The 26344-nt window shown below is 39.1% G+C and overlaps 1 protein-coding gene and 2 pseudogenes across 1 annotated transcript; 1 reads left to right on the top strand and 2 right to left on the bottom strand.

Moving 5' to 3' along the window:
- Positions 1–8539: 8539 nt before the first annotated feature.
- LOC149176360 (tubulin alpha chain pseudogene) lies at positions 8540–9834 on the bottom strand (annotated as a pseudogene).
- A 9110-nt stretch (positions 9835–18944) lies between these two features.
- On the top strand, positions 18945–19796 carry LOC149176359 (uncharacterized). The gene has a single exon (XM_089421446.1). The coding sequence runs from the start codon at positions 18945–18947 to the stop codon at positions 19794–19796; it is 852 nt and encodes a 283-aa protein (XP_089277572.1).
- Positions 19797–23756: 3960 nt separating this feature from the next.
- Positions 23757–24586, bottom strand: LOC149176358 (ethylene-responsive transcription factor ERF018 pseudogene; annotated as a pseudogene).
- Positions 24587–26344: the final 1758 nt, after the last annotated feature.

Below are 26344 nucleotides of genomic sequence, written 5' to 3'. Positions count from 1 at the left end.
GATTTATGCGTAGTAGTACACGTGGCCGCTGGAAACCGCGTTGAGGATGTATAACTTTATGCGTTGTAGTGGAACACAACGCTTGAAAGATCGATATAGGCAAAGACATGGGAAGGTGAGATAATTTGATTGGTGACGTGGTTCCTCAGGGAATATGCGGAACACTTTTGTGAGATATTTAACCAGTTATATATCTTTTTCCTCCCCCGAGAAGTATGTAATTTCTGTCTTCTGAAAATTTTATCAATAAAATGAAATTAATAAATCTAACTTGAATTTTTTATTTTAAAAAGTTGGCTATAGTATTTCGAACAATGTCTGTCAAAAAAAATATTATAAAATAATTTATTTTTTTAAATAGTGGAAAAAAATAAACTAATAATTTAACTTATATAATTAGATTATTTCATAATTAAATAAAAATTCCAAAAAAAATTATTCAAAATAAACAAACATGTTAACATAATTAATAAAAAATTAATATTTTATATAAAATATTTGATTTTTTTATTAATTATGTTAATATGTTGGTTTATTTTGGAAGAGATTTTTTTGGAATTTTTATTTAATTATGAAATAATCTAGTTATATAAGTTAAATTACAAATACATATTTATAAACATTAATTCATAATAAGTATAAAACACTTACTTCATGATATATCTAATGTTACTAAAATTTAAAAAAACAAAAAACACATAAAAACTAATAAAATTATAACTTGTATTATTATTATTATTATTAAAAGAATTAATATGTAAGTTAAACATATATATATTTATAAAAAATGGAATTAAATTTTTGAAATTGAGATTTATTTCCACTTTACCGTGAAGATTCTTAATTTATAAATAGACCTTGTTATAATATTATGAGTCAATACCATAGATTATGAATATCACATACCCAAAATATCATAACTTGTTGAAATGTCGCAACAAGAATATTCCAATTTTTAATTTGTCTTTGAATTAAAATTCCAATTTTAATTTGTCTTTGAATTAAATTTCGAATTTAGTCTCACCAACTGCTTGGAAAATAATTAATTAATTCATCTTGAGTTAATTAGTTGGATAAATTCAAGCTAGAAGTCTTTGTGAAGTCATGCAATAGTTATCCTTTAAATTAAGGAGATTATCCCTTAATTAAGGAGATAAGGATGAGTTGTAATTAGTTAGTTCAGTTAACTGAGTTATCCTTTAAATTAAGGAGATTATCCCTTAATTAAGGAGATAAGGATGAGTTGTAATTAGTTAGCTCAGTTAATTGAGTTAAGTCCAGTTAGATTAGTTCCAAACAGTTTGAGGAATTAATTGTGAGTTCAGTGAGTTAATGCATGCATGCATGCAACTAGTGTGCTTTAGATAACTGAAGATTCTTTCATAAATAACTCATGCATGTCAGTTCAGACAAAGATCCAGTTGAGATTAAAGACAGGGACAATGTACTATCAGTTGCAAGAATTTTCCTATAAGAAAATCTCTTGCATGCAAAAGGAATTCATTCTTTGAGATTTGCACAGTTTTACAGTGTGTTGGAGCAGTGTGTGAGATCAGCGTCACACAAGGTTACAGCAGGAACACATAGGGAAAACTATGTAAGGAAATAGAAGGCTTGGAGGGCAGAGGAGAAGGTTTGTGAGAAGCCTTGTTTGCCTGTGAGCATCCAAGAGGATTGTACTGAGAGCTGGCTAGCTGTGAGAGCTAAAGCTTTGTATTATTCTGATGTATTTCCACTTTGTATGATAATACAGATAGTGGGGTTTTTAGCTGAGGCTTTCCCTTGAGTATTCTTCTGTGTTTCATGTGCATTAATTCTTCTTCTGGTTATATGTGTTCAGATTGATCTTGCTCAAATCTATTAAGCTTCCGCAAGTTTGATTGTAGAAGTAGATTAAGTATTTTGCTTTAGTTATATTGCATAATCAGGTTAATCTACAATGAGAATTTCTATATGGTATCGGAGCAAAGGTGATTGAAGTTGTGAACAGTATACTGAGAAGGGAAATTCAAAGTTTGAAGTTCTTGGTTGCAGGTGCAAAATCGAATTCTTATCATACTTCAAATTTCACCAATGGCGTTCAATGGCTTGAGACTCAAGTATGCTCTGAATGGCAGCTTGAATTACATAGCATGGAAAGATCGCATGGAAGTGGTATTAGAAGACAATAGTTTGAAGGATTTCATTGATCAAAAAATCCCCAAGCTAGTTGCAGCTAATGCACAAGAATTGGCTGAATGGAAGAAGTGTGTGGCGAAGGTGAGACAGATTCTTCTAGAGGGAGTTCGAGACCATATTGTCTCGAGTCTCCATGGGAAAGAGACTCTGTTTTCAATGTGGAAGTCATTGAAGGACCTCTATTAGAATAGTAGCGACCAAAGGAAATTGGCGCTCAAGGATAAGCTTCGGAAAATCAAGATGGAGAAGGGTGATACTATTTCTATATATCTGAACAAGCTCACCACCTACAGAGATGAGCTTGGTAGTGTGGGAATAACTGCGACTGATGATATGATGAGTCTTGCTCTCCTCAGTCTTCCTAAGAGCTGGAATAGCTACCATGACTCTATGAATGGAAGAGAGAAACCGTCGGATTGGGAACGACTGTGGTCGGATCTCATGCAGGAGGAGATCAGGAGAAGCACTCGAGATGGTTCTTCATCAAAGAATGATGATGAAGAAAATCTGGCCTTAGCAAGTAAGGCAAGGAAAGGGAAAGGGAAAGCTTCCCATTCCAAATTGAAGTCTTCTCATGGAGGGAAGAATATTGAAAAATCTAAAGTGAGATGCTTTAATTGTTATGAGGTGGGCCATTGTGCAACTAATTGCCCATTGAAGAAATCCAAGAAGGGATCCTCGAAAGGATCAGAAGATGAGGCATTAGCCTCTCAGTGCAAATTGGATTTTACCCTCATCGCATGCATGGTTTCATCGATGGTGGGTTGTGTTTGGTATCTTGATAGTGGAGCCTCTTTCCACATGATCGACGATAAAAGTTTATTCAGTAACTTGGAGGAGAAATACCTCAAGATGCGCATAGAGATGGGTGACGACGAAAAGTACAGTGTTTCAGGAGTGGGCACGGTTGCTTTTCAGAGGGAGCATGGATCTCCTTTCACCTTGACAGATGTGAAGTATGTGCCTGGACTGAAGAAGAACTTGGTATCGGTCGCGATGTTGGAGGACAAAGGCTACGATGTTGTCTTCAGTAAAGGAAAGGCGTTCCTGAGACACATAGCCACGGGTCAGACCAAGAGGATTGGGATTTGAGTGAAGAATCTCTATAAACTAGAGGTAGATGATTGTGCTGCATTGAGTTTGAAAGCAGAATTGGTGCAAAGCCAAGACATTGGCGAGTTATGGCATAGGCGGTTGGGCCACTTGCATCATGGGGCCTTGAAGATAACGTAATAGATCTCTACCAGACTTCCCAAAGGTAAACTTAAGCAAGTGGACACATGCAAAGGTTGTACCTTGCGAAAGTACGCCAAGTCTTCCTTTCATGATCAAGAGAGTCGAGCTGAAGCAATATTAGAGCGAGTTTATACTGATTTATGTTGACCATTCTCGACAGCATCCACTGCAAAGCAAAGGTATTATGTGATTTTCATTGATGATTTTTCTCGTAAATGCTGGATTTATTTCACGCAAAAGAAGGATCAAACCTTCTCAAAGTTTTGTGAGTTCAAATCTTTGGTTGAGAAAGAGTCATGGAAGAAGATCAAGGCCTTGAGAAGCGACAATGGTGGAGAGTATGTCTCTCAAGAGTTTAAGGACTTCTGTGCAGTGGAAGGAATTAAATGGGAGTTGACAACACCTCATAACCCACAACCTAATTGGGTGGCCGAGAGGAAGAATAGAATGATTGTGGGGGCAACTCGGGCGATGCTGCATGACCAAGGCCTACCACTTCATTTGTGGGCTGAGGCATGCAACACAACAGTCTATTTGCAGAATAGAAGCCTACATCACATACTTGGGATGAAGACACTGGAAGAACCTTTCTCCGGAAAGAGACCATATGTGGGTCACTTCAGGATCTTTGGCTCATCGGTATATTGCCATGTGACCAAGGATGCCCGAAAGAAACTTGAGCCGACAACAGAGTTGGGTATACTTGTGGGGTACACTGATAAACCTCATAACTATCAGGTGTACTTGCCTACCAGTCGGAGGACAGTGGTTCGCAGAGATCTCAAGTTTGATGAGCAGAAGGCCATGCGAGTTTCCCTTGAGAGGGAGCTCCAACTACAGGCTGTGGAGGAACTTTTGGTTCCTAAGGAGGAGGAGCCTCAGTTTGATGTGGAGCAGCCGCATGCAGAGGTTCCAGGAGTGGAGACATCCACTCAAGCAGAGTCTTCCAGAGATAGATGGAAGCGCACAAGAGAAGCTGACATATTGTTGTCGGATGCAAGAGAGAATGTGGGAGAACCATATTCTCAGCGCAGACAGAGGAGGTCACTTAATTGGTACACTGGATACATGGCCCTTGTTGGGGAATGTATTGAGACTGAGCCATCTTCCTTTGAGGAAGCAGTGTAGTAGTCGATTTTGGTTGATGCTATGATGGAGGAGTATGACTCCATAGTTCGGAACAATGTTTGGGATGTGGTTCCAAGACCGGAGAACAAGTCAGTTGTGAGTTCCTGTCGGCTTTACAAGGTAAAGAAAGCTGTTGATGGTAGTGTGGATAAACATAAGACAAGATTTGTTGCCCGTGGTTTCTCACAGGTCGAGGGGATCGACTATGATGAGACTTTTGCTCCTGTCCCAAGGTACTCATTTATCAAATAGATGGCACTGTCAGCACAGATTTGGAAGATCCATCAGATGGATGTGAAGACTACATTCCTCAATGGCAACATTGAGGAAGAGGTGTACATAGAACAATCGGAGGGTTTTGAGACCTTCAATCGTGAGTCGCATGTGTGCCGACTCAAGGTAGCTTTGTATGGGCTGAAGCAAGCACCTCATGCTTGGCACACCAAGATTGAAAACTGCTTCACCAAGTTGTGCTTCACAAAGAGTGAAGCGGATGCGAACCTATATCACATCATTGCGAAAGGTAAGCCATTGGTCATTGTTGATGATCTCCTATTAATAGGTGATGATCAGTTGATCATGTCTTGCAAGGAGGACCTTGCAAGAGAATTCGAGATGAAAGACATGGGTCTCATGCACTACCTCCTTGGCATGGAAGTGTGGCAGAAGGATGGGGAGTTGTTTATGTCTCAGGGCAAGTATGCCAATGAGATACTCAGGAGATTCCACATGCAGAAGTGTAAGCCCATGCAGACTCCTCTAGTAGGTAACTGGATGAAGGAGAATGCTACTTCATGAGAAGTAGTAGAAGCTACTATGTACAGGTAGCTTGTGGGTTCACTGATGTACTTAGTGAACACACGACTAGATTTATGCTATGCGATGAACGAGCTGAGTCAAGCTATGGTTCAACCTACCAAGATGTTTGGGAAGGAAGCTAAGGATGTTTTGAGATACCTCAGAGGCACATCTCAATATGGATTATGGTACAGATGGACATAAGGAGTGAAGCTACAGGGCTTCATTGATGCAGATTAGGCAGGGAGTCCATCAGATTGGAAGAGCACACCAAGAGGAATTTTCAACCTTGGTTCAGCTGCAATTTCTTGTTACAGCAGGAAACAGAGGTTGGTTGCACTCAGCTCAGCAGAGGTTGAATACATGGTTGCAAGTCAGGCAGCATGTGAGGCCATGTGGATGCGGAAAATTATAGTTGGTTTATTTGATCAGAGGATGGATCCAACTGTGATCTATTGTGATAATCAGAGTTGTATCAAACTCTCTGAGAATCCAGTATTTCATGACAGGTCCAAGCACATCAACATTCGGTATCATCATCTCAGAGACTGTGTGGTGAGGAGGATCATTTTGTTGCAGTATATTTTGATCGAGGAGCAAGATGCTGACATTTTGACTAAGGCATTGTCAAAGTGTAAATTCGAGTTCCATAGAGACATGATCGGGGTGGAAGATAATCCCTTTCTTGTTGAGAGGATGTGTTTAAATATGGAAACACGAATATTCCAATTTTAATTTGTCCTTGAATTAAAATTCGAATTTAGTCTCACCAGCTGCTTGGAAAATAATTAATTAGTTCATCTTGAGTTAATTAGTTGGAGAAATTCAAGCTAGAAGTCTTTGTGAAGTCATGCAACAATTATCCCTTAAATTAAGGAGATTATCCCTTAATTAAGGAGATAAGGATGAGTTGTATTTGAGTTGTAATTAGTTAGCTTAGTTAACTAAGTTAAGTCCAGTTAGATTAGTTCCAAAAAGTTTGAGGAACTAATTGTGAGTTCAGTCAGTTAATGCATGCATGCATGCAACTAGTGTACTCTAGATAACTGAAGATTCTCTCATAAATAACTCATGCATGTCAGTTCAGACAAAGACCCAGTTGAGATTAAAGACAAGGACAATGTATTATCAGTTGCAAGAATTTTCCTATAAGAAAATCTCTTGCATGCAGAAGGAATTCATTCCTTGAGATTTGCGCAGTTTTACAGTGTGTTGGAGCAGTGTCTGAGATCAGTGTCAGACAAGGTTACAGTAGGAACACCCTGGGAAAACTGCACAAGGAAATAGGAGGCTTGGAGGGCAGAGGAGAAGGTTTGTGAGAAGCCTTGTTTGCCTGTGAACACCCAGGAGGATTGTACTGAGAGCTGGCTAGCTATGAGAGCTAAAGCTTTGTATTATTATGATGTATTTCCACCTTGTATGATAATACAGATAGTGGGGTTTTTAGCCGAGGCTTTCCCCTGAGTATTCTTCTATGTTTCATGTGCATTGATTCTTCCTCTGGTTATATGTGTTTAGCTTGATCTTGCTCAAATATATTAAGTTTCCGCAAGTTTGATTGTAGAAGTAGATTAAGCATTTTGCTTTAGTTATATTGTATAATCAGGTTAATCTACAATGAGAATTTCTACATAATTCACTCCATATGCCACTTTTTCATATGACAATTTTGTCAATTAACCAATTTAATTAAATGTGTAAAAAATAACATAAATACTTTGGAAATCAATTTTAACCACTGATTTGTGTATACTACTATGAATATTCTAGAATATTTCATGGATGTTAAATCTCTGCCATTCACCTAATAATTATTGTTAATTAAATTAAAATTTTGGAAACCCTATTCCAAAATAGAAAAGCGTGTCGGGGTAATATTTATTAGATGTATGGTAAGGATTTTCTCCATAGAATAATGTAGAATTTTCTTAGTAATAGTTATATATTAAATATTGCATTTTATTTCAAAAATAGTTATACCCATTTTGTTCTTTTAATTAAATTGATTAATTCAAAAAATGCACATGAGTTATGGTTTTTTGGGCAGGTGGTATTTCATAAGAACACAAATCATATCGATACATAGTTTCATTTTGTCAGGGATAAAGTTCAGTCAAATGAAATCCATATTGAGTATTATAATAGTTGTGACAATGTTACTGATATTTTTACCAAACCTCTTGGTAGAACCAAGTTTGAATTGTTTAGGGAAGTGTTACGCATATGTGTGAATCCATTTCCCCATTAAGGGGGAGTATTGAAATTAATGATGAAATGTATTAATGGAGTAACAGTTCAACCGAACCTTAGATTAGGAGTTTGTTCCTGATTTCTAGGGTGTTGTTTCAACTTCCCTAATTGTGTGTAAATTATATATTTATCTTGTAATGATTGTAATTGTAGAGCGTGTTCTGTAGAGGCAGTGTCCAAGTGATGTTCCACACCTGTGAGCTGCTTAGGTTTAATTCAAAAAATTTGGTTCTTCTGTTTTTAATAATAACATGCAGGGTAATGAGGAGAAACATTAAGATAGGTCCTTGTGGGCACTTCTAAAACTAACCAAGACTCTTAAAAAATTAATTTATAATATATCAAAATTTTAATCCTACTTCTCACTAAGATTTTCATGTGATCATTTAAAAAAAACACAACTACGTGTGTCTAAAGTATTAACCCACTACCCATAAAATGTATTAAGGCTCACTTGAAGACATGAATCTTCAAGTGACGGTTTTCAAACATTAGGGAAAAGTCGCACTAGTATATTGTAAATTGTATATTGTAGAAGACTACATATAAACTGATAAAGAAGGAAAAAGATATGATTGTGTTCTTCGTAGTCATCTTGAAAGGGTAAGTGCCAAATATATATCTAGTTCAACTAAAATCGTTTAGAAAGTTGCTCATCCGGGTGTCTACAGAATCATATAAACCTTTCCCTTATGTTTTAGACGAAAATCGGAATGGGATTCAACGCAGGTTTTTTTGTTTTTGTTTTCGAACAATGTAAAGCACGAAATATAATCGTAAATATCATAGAATAACAAAAAACAAGAAAACTACCCCCACCAATACTACAAATATCAAACCAATGAATATTGGTTACCATTCCTCAAAACCAACCCATGTCCCAAATCCAAACAACATAAATGTATAGTAGCAACAAACACTTACTATAGAAATCAGTAATTGATCAGTACTATTCGCCCTCATCCTCGTCGCCCTCGACAGACTCCACTCCAACCTCTTCATAGTCCTTCTCCAGAGCATCCAAGTCCTCACAAGCCTCACAAAACTCTACTTCCTCCATAGCCTCACCCACATACTAGTGCACAAAGGAACTCTTTGCGTACATGAGATCGAACTTGTGATCAATATGAGAGAAGACCTCTGCTACATTGGTCGAGTTGGAAATCATACAGACGACTCTATGGACCTTAGCAAGGTCCCCAACAGCAACCACAGTGGGGCGTTGATAATCAATACTGCACTTGAACCCGGTGGGACACCAATCCATGAACTAAATGGTCCTCTTCATCTTAATGGTAGCCACTGCCGCTTTCACATCCTTGGGCACAACACCCCATCAGTACATGAGACAACAAGCTATGTACTTTCGATGGCATGGATCATATTTAGCCATCATGAACAATGGCTCGAAAGCACTATTGGTGATCTTGGCGACCAACAATTGTTCGTGGTAGGCCTTCTCGACATAGATCACAAGAGAATATGAGGAAAGAATGAAATGAATACGAGGATACAAGACCAATTTTGTCTGGAACTCAGTCACATCAATGTTAAGAGCACCAACAAAACACATAGAGGTAGTCGGGGAAGATATGACCAGAGACACAAGCCTATTAATGTTAGTGTATGTAGGACGCTCGATGTTCAGGGAACAACGAAAAATTTCATAGATGGCCTCATTATCTAACAACACAGCCACATCAGTATGCTCTAACAGCGAGTGGGTTGACAACACGCTGTTATAGGGCTCGACCTCATATGTGGAGACGTGTGGGATCGATACACAGTGAAACCCAACTTGGATGTTTTTCCATAATCAACAGAAAGCATCTCCAACAAAGAGACCCTAAACCAGATCTTTACCGCCTCCCATATCATGGAAGGCTAGGAATCCTTACACGCCTACACAGTTGTCTACCAACTTCCAGATTCGATCCAAGCACAAATGCACAATTTACTTACCAATGGTATAATGCCACGAGAAAATTTTTTGGTGACATCTTCTTTGCCATTGATCAACTGCTTTGGGTGAAAAAGCTACTGATATGTGCCTGTTCGAACATGCTTACCAACACCTGTCTCATTAAAAAATGTGTTGAATGTGTTATCTCCATCGCCAACGATCTTGTCACTCGACACTTGTCCATCAGTTTGGATGTTGTGTTCAAGACAGTAAAGCTCCCAACAGGCATTGTTGACCTGAATACTGTCCTGGCCAATGTGGATCAAAATGCACTCCCTCATTGTCCTTTGTTGAAACCCTTGAAACTTCGAAAAAAAAGCTCAAAAGAATTGAAAGAATCCCGGTTAAGTGCACAAAAAAATCGTAAGGCCGAGATAAAATGACACAAAAATAGGAGAGAGATTCATGAAGATGTATGCAAAGATGTCTGCACAAAAGAGGAGCAAGAAGAAATAAAAACCTAAATCGAAAGGCCGAATTGCACTATGATTCAATGCAACTTACTAGTCTAATGTCGACAGACGAAAACTTTTCCAACGCTTTAAGTAACTGAGGTTATCGTTATTTAAATTAGCAAATATATGTTATTTAATGGGCAAAATAGTGGACAGATATATGTCAAATGTGTCAGGCCAGGGTAACTCCAGAATGAGCGGAAGAAAAACTGATATGTAATTTCATTAGAGAACTATTGATTATATACAAAAAGGAGACGGAACAGTTCATCTTCTTGATGACTGTTCACGTTCCAGTTCACCCATCCGTTGAGGATTAGGTGTCAACATTCCCCCCCTTAATCCGAAGGGATGTTGGTGAGTCCAAGCATCGTTCTGAATATTTCAAGCTTTTCTCTTCCAAGCGCTTTGGTGAAGATGTCTGCAACTTGCTCGTTTGTGGAACAATGACGGAGATGGATTGTTTTGGCCTCAACATGATGTCGGATCAGATGATATTTAGTATTGATGTGCTTAGTACGATCATGGAACTTTGGGTTCTTGGCCAACTTTATTGCAGAGGTGTTATCAATCATGAGTGGAGTTGATTGTATTTGTTTTACCTGCAAATCTTCAAGAATTTTCCTGAGCCACACAATTTCTTTCGTTGCTTCAGCTGCTGCCACGTATTCTGCTTCTGTTGTGGAATCTGCTAGTACTGATTGTTTGCGTGATCTTCAGGAGACAGCTCCTGATCCAAGACTCATAGCATATCCTGAAGTAGATACCCCAGTTTCTTTGTCTCCATCGAAGTCTGAATCAGAGTATCCAATCAAGTTGAAGTCGTCCACCTGTGTATACTTGATTCCAAGGTCTTGAGTTCCCTTCAAGTACCTTAGAACTCTTTTTGCAGCAAACCAATGTCCCTCACAAGGCTTTTGCATAAACCTGGAGAGGATTCCAACAGCAAATGAAATGTCTGGTCTGGTAGTAGTGAGGTAGATGAGACTTCCTACAAGCTGTCTATACTTTGTTGCATCCTCAAATTCCTTTCCTTCAATAGATGTGAGCTTCAAGTTTTGTTCCATTGGAGTAGAAAGAGGATTGCACTCTGTCATGCCAAATCTGTTTAACAAATCTCCAATGTATTTCTTTTGAGAAAGAAATATGGATTTTGGATGTTGGGTTACTTCAATGCCAAGATAGTAATGAACATAGCCCAAATCAGTCATTTCAAAACTTTTTCCTAATTCTTTCTTTATGGATGCAATATAGCTTTCATTGTTCCCTGTCATTAAAAAATCATCTACATATACCACAAGATATACAACTGTTTTGCCAACTTTCTTGACAAATAAAGTTGCATCATCAAGATCAAAATGTTTGAAGTTGAGTTTCATAAGATGCTCAGTTAGTTTTTCATACCAGGCTCGTGGTGCTTATTTGAGGCCATACAAGGACTTCACAAGTTTGCATACTTTGTGTTCATGTCCTTTCACAGCAAATCCTTCAGGCTGGGACATAAAAACATTCTCTTTTAGATCTCCATTCAAGAATGCAATTTTTACATCCATTTGATGGACTTTCCAACCGTTCTGAGCAGCTAGTGCAAAGAGTGTCCGGATGGTGGCCCATTTTGCTGTGGGGGCAAAATTTTCCTCATAATCGACCCCTTCCTTCTGTGCAAAACCTTTTGCCACAAGCCTAGCTTTGTGCTTGTCAAGTGAGCCATCAGCTTTGTACTTGTTCTTGTAGACCCACTTGCAGCCAATTGGTTTGGTTCCAAATGGAGGATCAACCAGCTTCCAAGTGCCATTCTTTATGAGGGCATCATACTCCTTCTGCATCGCTTCTTTCCATTCATCATGAGAAGCAACTTCTTTGAAGGAAGTTGGTTCAAAATCTGTAGACAAGTTCAATTCACAATCATAAGTAACATCCATATCAACACGTGAATTAGAGTTATCTACATCACCTCCATCTTGTCGGTTTGTATTTCTGGTTCCTGTTTTTCCAATTTCATCAGGATGAACACTTTCAAGTGTCTTTGTCAGCCACTTTGGGGGACCTTTCTGAGATGGTCCAGGCTGCTCTGTTGATTGAGTTGGGACTGAATCAAGATTGAGTCTCCCAATTCTATCAATTACATCACTTAAAGGATCATCCGGTGTTGGAGTTTCATGCACGGGAGATTGTTCTTCAGAAGAAGATTCCACATGTTGATCTAGTATAGGAATCCCCCCTTCAAGATGTGGAATCTGATTATCAAACTCTTGAAATGATTTCGTTTTTGTGAATCTATCCAAGTGATCAAGTTGCCGCTCAACAACACTGTCAGATTTGGATGATTCAAGAAAAATGACATCTCTAGATACAACAAACTTTTTATTTACTTCATCATAGAGACGGTATGCTTTAGAGGTGTTTGAATACCCCAGGAAGATACACTTACGACTTCTAGCACCAAGTTTGTTTCTATGTACCTTTGGTATTAAAGCATAATAGGTGGAACCAAAAATCCTGAGATGTTTTACCGAAGGAACATGTACATACCACAATTCATAAGGAGTCTTGTTTCTTATAGCACTAGATGGACATCTATTCTTTATATATGCAGCACATAGAACAGCATCAGCCCAAAACATTATCTTTACATTTTTGAAGAAAAGCATGGATCGTACCATATTCAAGATTGTTCTATTCATTCTTTCTGCTACACCATTCTGTTGGGGATTATAAGGTACAGTTGTTTGATGTTTGATCCCATGTTGGCGAAGATAGTTTTCAAATTCATTTGATGTATATTCTTTTCCATTATCAGTGCGAATAGACCCAATATGAGATTGTGCATCATTTTCAATCCACTTATGAAAATTCTTGAATGTTTGAAAAGCACCAGATTTGTTCTTCAATAAATAAACCCAACACATTCTGGTGTAATCATCAATAAATGTCATGATATATTTATTTCCATTTGCAGAAGGAATAGGCATTGGACCACATAAATCTGAATGAATGAGTTCAAGCTTCCTATGTGCTCTTGAATGTGAATCATGAAAAGACTGTTTGCTATGCTTTCCTAGAATGCAAGCATCACATTGCTTATGTTTTCTAGGAATTGTAGGCAAACCAACAACACCATTTTTCTTTAATAAGCGGAGACTGTCATAGTTTAAATGTCCAAATCTAGCATGCCATAATAAACTTGATGGAAGTGTACCTTCTTCATGATGAGAAATATATGAGAAATGTTGTGCATGAGCAGAAGTTCCTTGCAGTTTAAGAAGTCTTTCTTCTTCTATACCCCTCATGACAAGTGAGTGGTCAGATGCCTTTCTTACCTCAAGCTTGCCATCAAACATATGAATGGAGTGACCTTGCTGGCGGATGTGGACCAGGGACAGCAAGTTTCTCTTGAGCTGTGGGAGATATAGAACATGGTCCAGAAGAAAGTCTGGAAGACCAGGCAGTTTAAGCCTGATTGTGCCAAGCCCTCATGCCTTGATTTTTGACTGATCTGCAAAGTATACTGCTCCATCAACATTGTCAGTGAAATCTTCAAAAAAATCTTTCCTATGAGTCATATGACAGGTTGCTCCTGAATCAAGTAACCAGTCATTTTTCGAAGAAGCAAGTGAAGCATTAAACAAATCTTCATTTACTCCAATGTTACATTGTGCCTCAATATAGTGAGCGGATTCAGGTGCTTTACCTTTGTCTGTGTCATCAGTTTTACCTTTCTGCTGATTTCTTCTCTGCTCAATTTTGTCCCATGGTAGCTTGCATGTAGAAGCATCATGTGATCCATTTCGTTTGTAGCGAATGCAATGCAGATCTGCCTTTTCTGCTTGAGAATGTCTGCCCCCCCTGCCTCTGAAGTATCTTCCTCTTCCTCTTCGTCCACCTCTTCCTCTTATAGAATCTTGAGCAGGATGCTTTTCTCTATGAGCAAGGCAAACAGTCTCTTCAGAAGATTCAGGGACTATTTTCTTTCCAAATGCTTTCTCTCTTTCAGCAAACTTTTTCACAAGAGACTCAAAGGTTATGTCTTTAAGATTTCCATTTGCTTGTGAAGACTCAAGATAATTGGAGTAGGTAGGATAGAGTGCCTTGAGAAAGGCAATAAGAGAGATATCCAGCTCAACCTTAGTGGATTTAATATCATGCATTATAGACTTTATTTCAGATGCAAGAGCAAGGGGATCATTATTTTTCAGTTCAAGAGTGAAGAGTTTAATCATGAGCTGAACAACTTCAAGTGCAGAATGTGAATCATAGAGTTCTTTCAGCTTTTGTAAAGCTTCAAAGGCAGTGGAATAGGATGAAATATGACGACTTACTTCTTCATTTACAGATGCTGCGATCAATGCATAGGCTTTGTTGTTCTTGTTTTCCCAAATGACAAGTTCTTTATCTGATGTAGGCTGCACAAGGTCTTTGTCTTCTTCTCTGACACACACTCCTTTCCATAACTCATTGTAGATGAGGGTGTGTTTTACCATCCGAGACCATTCAGAATAGTTCTCCTTGCCAGTGAGAACAATTCCTACCATAGAAATGATTGAATGCATTCTGTAAAAAAATACTTCTGCTAAAAAAACTTCTACTGATAAGAAATTTCTGCTGATATAAAAAACTTTTACTGATGTACAGTGAAATTTTACTCAAAAGATTTCTGTGGGAAATAACTTTGGTTGTTTAAAAATAATCAGTCATTCACCGCGAGCTCTACAAAGTTGGAGCAGCAACGGTATTAACCGCGATCTCTACAAAGTTGGAGCAGCAACGATATTACAATTTCAAAGTTCACTGAAAAGACTAAAAAATCACCATAAATCCCTTTGATTCTCTAGACCTGAGCCCATAACCAGATTGACTCTCAGCCCTTACAAAAACCCTGCATTATGGAATAATGTCAGATTACACTCATAAATGATGTACTCACCAAAAAAACATTCAATGCAAACCATCCCTGTGGGTGTTAACAACAAGCTCCCAAGAAGCACATAGCAAACTCACATGCCGCAACATAAATGGATTTTAAATCACTAAGTAAATCGATACCAAACACTAATGCAGTCCGTCCAGTTGCTTGTAATGTTCACTTGAACGGACGTCTATATATTACTGCAGAATTCACCACAATGTAGTCAGTTCCAGCAGCTTCGTGTCCACGAATGCATGAAAAAGACCCTCGGGATGGCACTTGGGAAAGGGTACCCCCTATTCCTTGCGAAACACGATTTCTAGACTTTTGTGAGCTCGTTCTGTTTGGACAATGTACTGACCAAATGGACGTGAGGCCGAGACCCTTCAAGGCTGTCTTCATTTATGATTTGTTGTCCAAAGAATGGCGCCGCGGAGCCGACATGCCCACTAGTCGTATCAGGTTCGCTTGTTCGGTTTCTTCTTCGACTGGACTTATCTACGTTGCTGGTGTCCTAGATGAGCATCGCAACACTCTGGCCACTGCGGAAGCTTACGATGTGGAAGAAGACAGGTAGCAAATATTGCCTCCCATGACCCAAAACCGCGAAAGTCCTGTGGGTGTTTACCTAGAGCGGAAATTCATGGTAATAAGTGGAAACAATCACAATTTCTTGCCTAGGGTTTTAAGAAGCGCAGAGGGTTTTGATGAGGAGACGGGCATTTGGAACATGCTGGAAAACATGTGGGGATCAGAGGCGCCTATCAACCTGAAGGCGGTAGATGCTAATGCTATCGATGATTATGCCATAGGGAAGCTCAAGGGAGTACGATACCTGAGAACAACGATTCTGCAAGTCGGCGTCGGTTTCCTTTGAAATCTCCTCAACGGAAGGATTTCAGAGCCGGTGCATCAGGTGTGGACAGAGGCAATCAATGCGCAGAGAATCAATGTCAGACCATGTTAGGCCAGGCAGAGGCAGAGCAGCGCAGTGCTCAGGGCAGAGGCAGGAGTTACAACTAATTTTAGATCCTGGGACCTGTGCTCTGATACCATGTCAGGCCAGGGTAACTCCAGAATGAGCGGAAGAAAAACTGATATGTAATTTCATTAGAGAACTATTGATTATATACAAAAAGGAGACGGAACAGTTCATCTTCTTGATGACTGTTCACGTTCCAGTTCACCCATCCGTTGAGGATTAGGTGTCAACAAAATGGACATGAAAAAGTAGACAATGCGTAGCTTGATCAATTTAAAAAAGGGACACCTTAGATATAAACATAAGTAGAGTTAGCAATATATGGAAGTTAAATTTTGTTAGATATTGGAGCTATACTAGACAATTTACACTACTAGAATATATAACATAGTAGATTTGTTAAGAATATATTACAATACCAAGCTTGTTATATAATTGGTAGTCATTAACTTAAATTCCAAAACTTTTATATTTTTTATATAATGTTATACTCCTAAACACAAGATTTTCCATATAATATAATTTCAATTATAGTTAAACAAAAAAGATAAAAAACATTAGCATATTTTCACTTCTACAAAAACTATAATTTCAATTATAGTTAAACAAATAAATTAATGAAATTATAGTTAAACAAACAACTTTTATATTTTTTAATGTAATGTTATACTTCTAAACACAAGATTTTCCATATAATATAATTTCAATTATAGTTAAACAAATAAATTAATGAAATTATAGTTAAACAAAAAAAATTAAAAACATTAGCATATTTTCACTTTTACAAAAACTATAATTTCAATTATAGTTAAACAAATAAATTAATGAAATTATAGTTAAACAAAAAAAATTAAAAACATTAACATATTTTCACTTCTACAAAAACTATAATTTCAATTATAGCTAAACAAATAAATTAATGAAATTATAGTTAAACAAAAAAAAATAAAAACATTAGCATACTTTCACTTCTACAAAAACTTCAATGTAGAAAATGCTATTAGTAATAATAAAATTATCATTAATTTATAAATCAACAATATTAATTAAAAGTGCGAATGTGCTCTGTTGCTAAAATGTAAATGCACATTGTGCCTAAAGTAAAAGTGCGCACAAGTCGGAACTTTGTGGCTGATCGCGGACTGCTGAGCGATATCGTCGAGCTGCCTCGGCCCTCGCAGGCTGCCTCCCTGCGCGATCTGTATCTCTCAGCGGATTGAGCAGATCCTGGCCATCGGACTTGGAGACCACATCCCTGTGCGCGCGCCCAAACCCTGAGGGCGGATCTCACTGAGCCTGAGGATGAGCTGTTTTATGGAGTTCTGGGTTGGATCCTGTCTAGCTTCTCTATAATACTTGAGATCATGGAGACTCTGGGCTCCCCCCAGGGTTCCCCATTTGCTCCTCTGCCCCTTTCGCCTTCGGAGGCCTTCATGCAGCTTCTGGCAGGGCTCCCTAAGAAGAAAACCCCTGAACCTTCGAAATTTGTGAAAAAGCTGGACGATATCCCAGTGATCTCCCTTCCGCCTGAAACCCCGATGCAAGTTGCTCTGTCGCTGTCTGAATGAGCCCTCATCGGTCAGTTTACGGGGCTTTGGCCGTCACCCAAATCCACGGAGAGTTGGGTCTCTAGAAACTGGGCGCCGCTGATCAGAGAAAACGTCACCTCTTATTTTCTGGGGAGAGGATACTTCCTCTTCGAATTCACTGCAAAGAAAGACAAAGATCCGATCTTCCGAAATGGCCCCCACTTTATGGGTCCTCGGGGCGTGTACCTTAACAAATGGACCCCGGATTTTGATCCAGCAGTCGATGTTCCTAACGCAGTCCCTGTGTGGGTTAGACTCCCGAACCTCCCGGTCCATTGTTGGAATTGGGACTCTCTGCGTCACATTGGAAATGCTCTGGGGAAATTTATTGACCAAGCGAACAATAAGGACCAATACGACTGCGCCCGGATCTGCATAGAAGTAGATCTGGAGGTAGGGCTCACTGAGGCCATTACTATAAATGTCGAAAGCTGGACGCATCTGCAGAAGCTGGACTATGAGCAGCTGCCCTTCAAATGTCGGAAATGCCATGTGTATGGTCACTTCACCAGAGGCTGCCCATCCAACACCGAGGCCACGCAGGGAAAGGAGGACGGATGGAACCAAACCAAGCGCCACAAATCTAGGAAGACGGGAGGACCTAGCGGCAAAGGACAGCCACCTGTTCAACATACTTCTCCATCCTCAGAAAATAGGTTTGATCCTCTCAGTTCACATCAAGAGAAAACTCAGGAGGCAGTGATCCAAAAGGAGTCCGAACCCACAGAGGAGATCGGGAAACAAAACCCATATTCTTCAAGCAAAGGCACTCCTTCAGCCTCCATTAAAGACACAAATGTTGAAAATCCCAAAAGCAAGAATGATGAAGACAATGAAGAAGAACAGATCACAGATGACTCAGAGGAGGAAGGAGAAATAGGAGAGTCCCAAGCCTTGGTAAGAAGATCCACGAGAGGCCACAAAACGGACAAAGAAAAAAGAGAGGAGGAGACGTATAAGGAAAAACTACAAGGCAGCCAGCCCACTCTGGAAAAATTGCTAGCCTCAAAGCCTAGGATGTCGAAAAGCCATCCTCAAGGCTCCAAGGGAGCCCATCAGAAACATAAATGATGAAGATCATCTCCTGGAATTGCAGAGGTATGGGGAGCAAGGTCAAGGAAGAAGCCATGTGAAGTCTAATAAGAACAGAAACCCCAGATATACTTCTCATCCAGGAGACCAAGCTGGAAGACTCAGTCTTCCTGCAAACAACCAAGAAACTTTGGTTCAAAAGTGAAGCAAGAGCAGTGTCCGCTAGGGGAGCCTCGGGAGGTATTGGTACTATTTGGAACGATAACAAATTTGCAGTCATTAGTGAGGCCAGCAGCACTCACTGGTTGCTGCTGAAAATGCAGAATCTGAACACTAAAGAAATTCATTGCATCTTTAATGTCTACTCTCCAGTCAATGCTGGGGAAAAAAAGCATGCTGGGATTCGATAAGACTTCAAGCAGATCTCATGAATCTGGAGAATACTATCATTGCCGGAGATCTCAACCTTACCCTTAGCTCGTCTGAAAAAAGAGGTGGCAGTGTTGTTCGCGATCCGGCAAGAGAATGGGCGGAGGACCTCATGCAAGACTGGGATTTGCTTGACATCAAACCCTCCTCCGGTAAGTACTCTTGGTCCAATAAAAGAATAGGCCCAGGTCATATTGCTGCTAGATTAGATAGATTTTTCATTCAAAGGTCTTATTTGTTACTGGGATTAGAACCAAGAATGCACATTCTCCCTAACAGTATCTCGGATCATAAACCCATAAAGCTAGAATTACTAGCTCACCTTGATCTAGGCCCTATTCCCTTCAGATTCAGCCCAATCTGGATCAAGGAACCAGACTGCATGCAGCTAGTTAAGGAATGCTGGAACCAATCTATTAAAGGATCCCCCTTCTACATATGGGAAGAAAAGCTCAGAAGGGTAAAAAGAGCTCTAAAACATTGGGCCAAAAATATACCCAAACCTGATATAGAAAGAAAAAATATCAAAGCCGCCGTTGTCAATCATCAATCTCATATGGAAGATACTTCAGTCACCAAAGATCTGCTTGACCAAGAAGCCCATCTCCAACAGCACTATAATAAGGCCTGTCTTGTTGAAGAGGAATACTGGAGACTAAAATCTAGAAACCTCTGGCTCAAATCAGGGGACAGAAACACTGCTTTTTTCCATAAACAAGCGCAAAGTAGAAAATGTCATAACACCATTTCCGAGATCAAGGTGGACAGCGAAACTTTCAAGGAGTTTGCAGACATAAAGAAGGCAGCCCACGCCCACTTCCTAAAGCTGTATAGCGAAGAAAAGGTTTAGCATCAAGCTTCAGATCTATTAGACATGATCCCAACTACAATTTCTCCAGGTATGAATGAAATCTTGGAGGCCAAAATAACCAAAGATGAAGTCAAAAAAGCCTTATATGACATGGATCCGGACAAGGCCCCTGGGCCGGATGGTTTCTCTGCCAGATTTCTCCAAACATGCTGGTCCATTATTGAAAAAGATCTGATCAAAATGATCCGAAAATCTCAGAACTCCCAGAAAATAGGCGGAAGCACAAATTCTGCCTTCTTAGCCCTCATTCCCAAGGAAAAAGGTGCCAGCAATTTCAGTAGATTCCGGCCGATCTCTCTATGTAACATTGGGTATAAGCTAATCACAAAAGTCATAGCAAATCGATTGAAGCACATCCTTCCCAAAATAATCCCGGAGAACCAAGGAGGCTTCATCCAAGGGAGGCAGATAGTCGACAACTTCACCCTTGTTCAGGAGGCAATCCACTCAAGTCTTCAATGAAAAGAGAAAGGTATGGTAATTAAACTTGATTTAGAAAATGCATTTGACCGTGTAAATCACACTTTTCTGTTAAAAGTTATGAACAGGTTTGGGTTTGGATCAAACTTCATTAACTGGATCCGGGCTTGCGTTTCGGAGCCATGGATTGCTCCACTTGTAAATGGAAGAGCCACAGACTTCTTTAAAGCATCAAGAGGGCTCAGGCAGGGGTGCCCTCTCTCCCCTCTGCTTTTTGTCATTCAAGCCTCAGCTCTCAGCTTCCTGCTGGACAAAAAAATGCAAGATCAAGATCTTATGGGACTGCGTATAGCAAGAGGAGTCAAGAACATTAATCATGCTCTGTTCGCGGACGACACCCTGCTTCTGGGCGCTGCCTCCCTCTCCTCCGCCTCCAAATTCAAAGCTGCCCTGGAAGAATTCAGCATGGCCTCAGGCAGCGTTGTTAACAAGAATAAGTGTCACATTTACAGTTGGAATACCCCGCCCAGACTTCTCTCTGCTATCTCCAGGTGCCTTGGATTCGCAGCCTCCGCTTCATGGACCTCCTTCAAATATCTGGGCCTCCCGGTTGTCCACAAAAGAATCTCAAGCAAAGATTGGCTACCCCAGCTCGAAAAATTCCAATCAAAAATTCAGGCCTGGGGCTTCACCTGGCTCAACTATGCTGGCAAATCCGTCCTTATCAAATCAGTGCTCACTAGTCTTCCTATTTTTCAATTTGCAGGGATGCTTGCTCCATCAATCATTCTAAAAAAAATGGACGAGCATATCCGGAGATTCTTCTGGAAAGGAGGAAAGCAGAACGAAAGAAAAATTCCCCTCATCAGTTGGGAAGTTATATCTAAGCCTCTGTGGGAGGGAGGACTTAATTTCAAAAATTTAGGCCACCTGAATGTAGCAATGGCTGCAAAGGTCATCTGGAGAGTTGTCGCGCCCAATCCTGGCTAGGCCCAAACAGCTCTCAGAAAAAAATATTTCTGTGGTCCTCGCTCCAGCTACTTAGACCGAGTGATCCGCATGCCTAATTCGCCTTTCCTCAAGCTTTATGATAAGGCCGCCTCCCTGATCAAAGACCACTGTTACTAGATCCTGGGTAACGGCAAGAAAATAAAAATATGGACTGATAAAATCCTGTCCATAGAGCCGATCAGCGACAGAGTGCAAATGGGAGAGCTGCGGGAGTGGATGGAAAGGAATAAGCTTCGAACTCTTTGGGATATCTCCCTCTGGAAAGACAGCGATTGGATAGGCTGGAAGACAGTGGATCTGCCAGAACGCCTGGTCGATGACTGGGACATGATGACAGGCCTCCTCCACGGTCTTGCACCCATGAACAAGAATATTCAAGACGTAATTGGATGGGGGAAGAAAACTAAAGGTTACACTGTCGTCGAGGGCTACGCCAAGCACCGTGAGAGACCGCACGTCCCCTTAAACCCAGCGCCATGGCAAGCGATCTGGCGCTGTCAGGCTTGGCCCAAAATAGATACATTCGCATGGATCCTGTGCCATGGTAGAATCCTCACCTTCGACAGATTACAGAAGCTGGGATATAACGGCCCCTCCATCTGCCTTCTGTGTAGCAATAGTGAAGAATCAACAGCGCATCTATTCTTGGATTGCTGCTACGCCAATCAGATATGGTGCGCCCTGCTTTATTCCTTGGATCCCTCCTTCCAGCTTCCGCGTTCCATGGTTGATCTCTTCTCTAGCTGGGCATCCAAATACCCTGGCCCTCCTCCTCAAAATCGGTTAATCAAATCAGCTTGGGCCATTCTACCAAAGGTCATTTGCTGGCAGCTATGGCTAGAACGCAACAGAAGAACCTTTAGGAACGTCAGACAGCACCATAAGACCATTGAAGTTAAGATCAAGTGCCAAATAAAGGAATGTCTGTCCCAAATAAACGATGATGCTAATCTCACCCATCATGATAACGTTTGGGGCTCCTTCCTGGGATTACAATTTCTCCCAGCAATCAGAAATGCACCACCTCTCAGAGATTGGCAAATAAGGAAAACGGAAGCAGACTTCCAAGACTGGCTCAAATCACAATCAAGGTACTCCCTTTTTTTCGATGGAGCAGCTAAGGGTAATCCGGGCAGAGCAGGTGCTGGAGGTGTCGTCCTAAACTCAACAGGAGAAAAAATTCACTCATTCGCTTGGGGGCTTGGACACATGACCAGCACTCAAGCTGAGGCTTTGGCCCTCCTGCAAGGCCTCAAGACCCTAAAGGAGCTAGACATAAGGGAAGCAACTGTTATAGGAGACTCTCAAATCATCATAAGTACAATGGTCTCTAACTCCCCTGCTGCAGATCTTAAACTAGCCAGGATGATTTTCAGAATCAAGGGCCTTGAAAATGCTTTTCAGAAGCTGAACTACTACCATGTTTTGAGAGCCCACAATAAAGAAGCGGACAGCGAAGCAAATAAAGCAGCCCTCCTCTCCGCCGGGGTCAAGCTGAAAGAAGGAAAAGAATCATGGGAATCCATCCCTTAAGTCGCGGTCCGCCATGTTTTACTGCTTGATCTTAAAAAAATTTGTCTGTATATCCAAGTGGGGGAAAATAGCGGATATAGAATCTATAGATCTTCATGCTATGAAAAAGATCTCAAGCCATAATAACATCCTCACTTCCATAAGTGAGACTTTTCAGGATTTAGACATCCTCATTGTATCTAGACATTTGGCATTTAAGCCAGGAGGAATATAAATACAATATAACCTTTTCTGTAAAAAAAAAAAAAATATTAATTAAAAATCTTTTAACCCAACTATATATAATTAATAATCTTTTAACCCAACTATATATTATGTTATTTTTGTTAATACTTTTTACATTTTAATTTAATTATCTGAAAAAATTTATTTAGATACTTAGTAGAGCTAGTTTATTTCTTAGGGTTATATATATATATACACCTTGCCCTTTCGGTTTCATCGTCATTGCTATCACATTGCAAGTACACGAACCCATTTTGTTAGAAAAATGAACAATATATCTATTTGGGAAGTAACCTTGAGTTCATTTTTTTAATTAGGGTTATATATATATATATACCTTGCCCTTTCGGTTTCATGGTCATTGCTATCACATTGCAAGTACACGAACCCATTTTGTTAGAAAAATGAACAATATATCTATTTGGGAAGTAACCTTGAGTTCATTTTTTCAAATATTTATCTCAGATTGAAGTTGGGTTCGAACATATCATTTAAACAATGTCCAAAGATGGATCTGGGTTCGAAATTATGATTTAACCCACGTTCAAAATGATGGATCCAGTACATAGGGCAAGTTTTTGGAAAAGTCAATATTGATTTGGCTCTTCAAACAGTCAAGACTTTACCCTAACTTATGTCGTTGAAAGAAAACTTATGTCTAAGAAAACCATTCATATGTCGTTGAAAGAGAACTTTCAGGTGCAGAGATATTTGAGGTAAAGACACCACCATGACATGAAAACTTTGGTCTAATTATTCACGTGACTTTGGTACAAATAATAATGAAAATGTGACTCCTCATTTTCTGTTGGCGGCTCACCTTCTCAATGTGAAGAGGAGCTTTCATCCACCAATGCCACAAATATTTCTCAAATCAGGAGTAAACTTAACTATTGGTTTTCTCAAAGAATTTAAAAATTAACAGCGTTGCCTTCCATAAGCTACAACTTCACCCCAAAGTACTCCATGGATTCATCCAAGGGAGGGAATTCATTTAAATTTGGAGACTTGCCGCTCTCCAGACATTCAAGAAGTACCCAATCCCAAAATGCCGGACTCTTCTCCGCCCAAATCTCTTGGCCGTCATTGCAGTGTTCCGCTTTCGAACCAGAAGATGAAAACGCTGCTTCAGAAGACAGCTGCAATTCCTCTGAGGCGAACTTGGCGGCAGTTGCTTGAATTTGAGGGGGCGATAGAGCTGAGGCGCAGGGGATTTCCGGCGGGGAAAGGGGGAAATTGAGCTTGGCTTTCGATCCTCTCAGGCAATACGCGGCAAAATCGTAGGCGCGGGCAGCCTTTTCAGGGGTGTCGTAGGAGCCCAGCCAAATTCTGCGAGTAGAATGGGGCATTCGAATTTCCGACACCCATTTCCCCCATTTTCTCATTCGAATTCCCTTGAACTGCCGTGATTTCAGTGAGCGCTTTTCGCGTCCGTTGTGGTATTGCGAGGGTTTAGCCATGTCGTGTTGCTGGATGTTGTTGAGTCGAACTCACGAACTCTTTAAAACGAGGGAGTTTAAAGGTGAGAGGGTTTGAGGTCAGGGCGGATTAAGGTGCTTCTACTCTGTTGCAAGTGGATATATCTGTTCGACTGATGAGGATAGAGTGTTAGCTGCAGGGCAATATATATACCGAGAGAGAAACCGCGTTGAGTTCCTAAGAAATTATGCGTAGTAGTACACGTGGCCGCTTGGAACCGCGTTGATGACGTATAACTTTATGCGTAGTAGTGAAACACAGCGCTTGAAAGATCGATGTGGGCAAAGACATGGGAAGGTGCAAATAATTTGATTGGTGACGTGGTTCCTCAGGGAATATGCGGAACACTTTTGTCCATTTTTTCTAGTGGGTTGAGGAACACAAAATATGTGATTGATAGGTCGTATGCTTATTTGACGGCTCCACCAGACATTTTTTCTTTTTTAGATTTTTTTTTTTTTAAATAAATTCTAGAACATGCAAAGAGACACTTTATTGAAATGTGTATCTAGATCTGATTCAATATATTGAGTCAATGTGTATTTGTATTTATATGGATATGGAGATTATTTTAAATTATTGGTTACAAAATGTATGACAGTTCCATTCCACTATAGTCTTTACACTTAAAGATATTTTAGCTAACTTTGTATTTAACTAGTTTTATATTTTTTTCCTCCCCGAGAAGTATATAATTTCTGTCTTCTAAACTTTTTATCAATAAAAGGAAATTAATAAATCTAAGTTCAATTTGTTATTTAAAAAAGTTTGCTATAGTATTTCGAACAATGTCTTTATTTAAGAAATATGTTTTGATGTTAAGATTCTCAACCATGTTTTTGAAATAAATAATTTTTATTTTGTTAGGTTAATAAACTTGTTTATTTTGGAATAGGTTTTTAAAATTTTTTATTTAATTATGAATTAATGTAGTTATATAAATTAAAAGATTGCTACATATTTATAAACATTTAATTCATAATAAGTATAAAACACTTATTTTATGATATATCTAATGTTACTAAAATTAAACCAAAAAAACACATAAAAACTAATAAAATTATGACTTCTTCTTATTATTATTATTAATTATAAAAAGAATTAATGTGTAAGTTAAACATATATACATTTATAAAAAAATGGAACTAAATTTTTGAAATTGAGATTTATTTCCACTTTACCATGAAAATTCTTAATTTATAAATAGACCTTGTTATAATATTATGAGCCAATACCATAGATTATGAATACCACATACCCAAAATATCATATTTCACTCCATATGCCACTTTTTCATATGACAATTTTGTCAATTAACCAATTTAATTAAAAGTGTAAAAAATAGCATAAATACTTTGGAAATTAATTTTAACCACTGATTTGTGTATACTACTATGATTATTCTAGAATATTTCATGGATGTTAAATCTCTGCCATCCACCTAATAATTATTTTTAATTAAATTAAAATTTTGGAAGCCCTATTCCAAAATAGAAGCATGTCCGGGTAATAATTATTAGATATATGGTAAGGATTTATTCTCAATAGAATATTGTAGAATATTCTTAGTAATAGTTATATATCAAAAGATTGAAATTTATTTCAAAAATAGTCATATCCATTTTGTTCTTTTAAGTAAATTGATTAATTCAAAAAATTGTCATATGAACATGAGTTATCCTTTCTTGGGCATGTGGTATTAGTAAGCCATGGCATTGGCCCATAGTATTGTCACAAATCCTATTTACAAATTAACAATCTCTATGGTAAAGTGGGTGAATCTCCATGGTTAAAAATCTTGTTACATATTTTTTTAAATGTATATATGTTTAACTAATATATTAAGCCTTTTTATAATT

This window comes from Pinus tabuliformis, chromosome 4_1, assembly GCF_031772625.1.
Source record: "Pinus tabuliformis cultivar Carrire ecotype Pingquan chromosome 4_1, CPIR1, whole genome shotgun sequence".
Classification (NCBI taxonomy): Eukaryota; Viridiplantae; Streptophyta; class Pinopsida; order Pinales; family Pinaceae; genus Pinus; species Pinus tabuliformis.
This window is presented reverse-complemented; position numbering and strand designations above follow the sequence as displayed.

Excerpts from the sequence above, each read along its gene's own strand:
- LOC149176359 (XM_089421446.1), top strand. The coding sequence starts at position 18,945 with ATGAATCTGGAGAATACTATCATTGCCGGAGATCTCAACCTTACCCTT.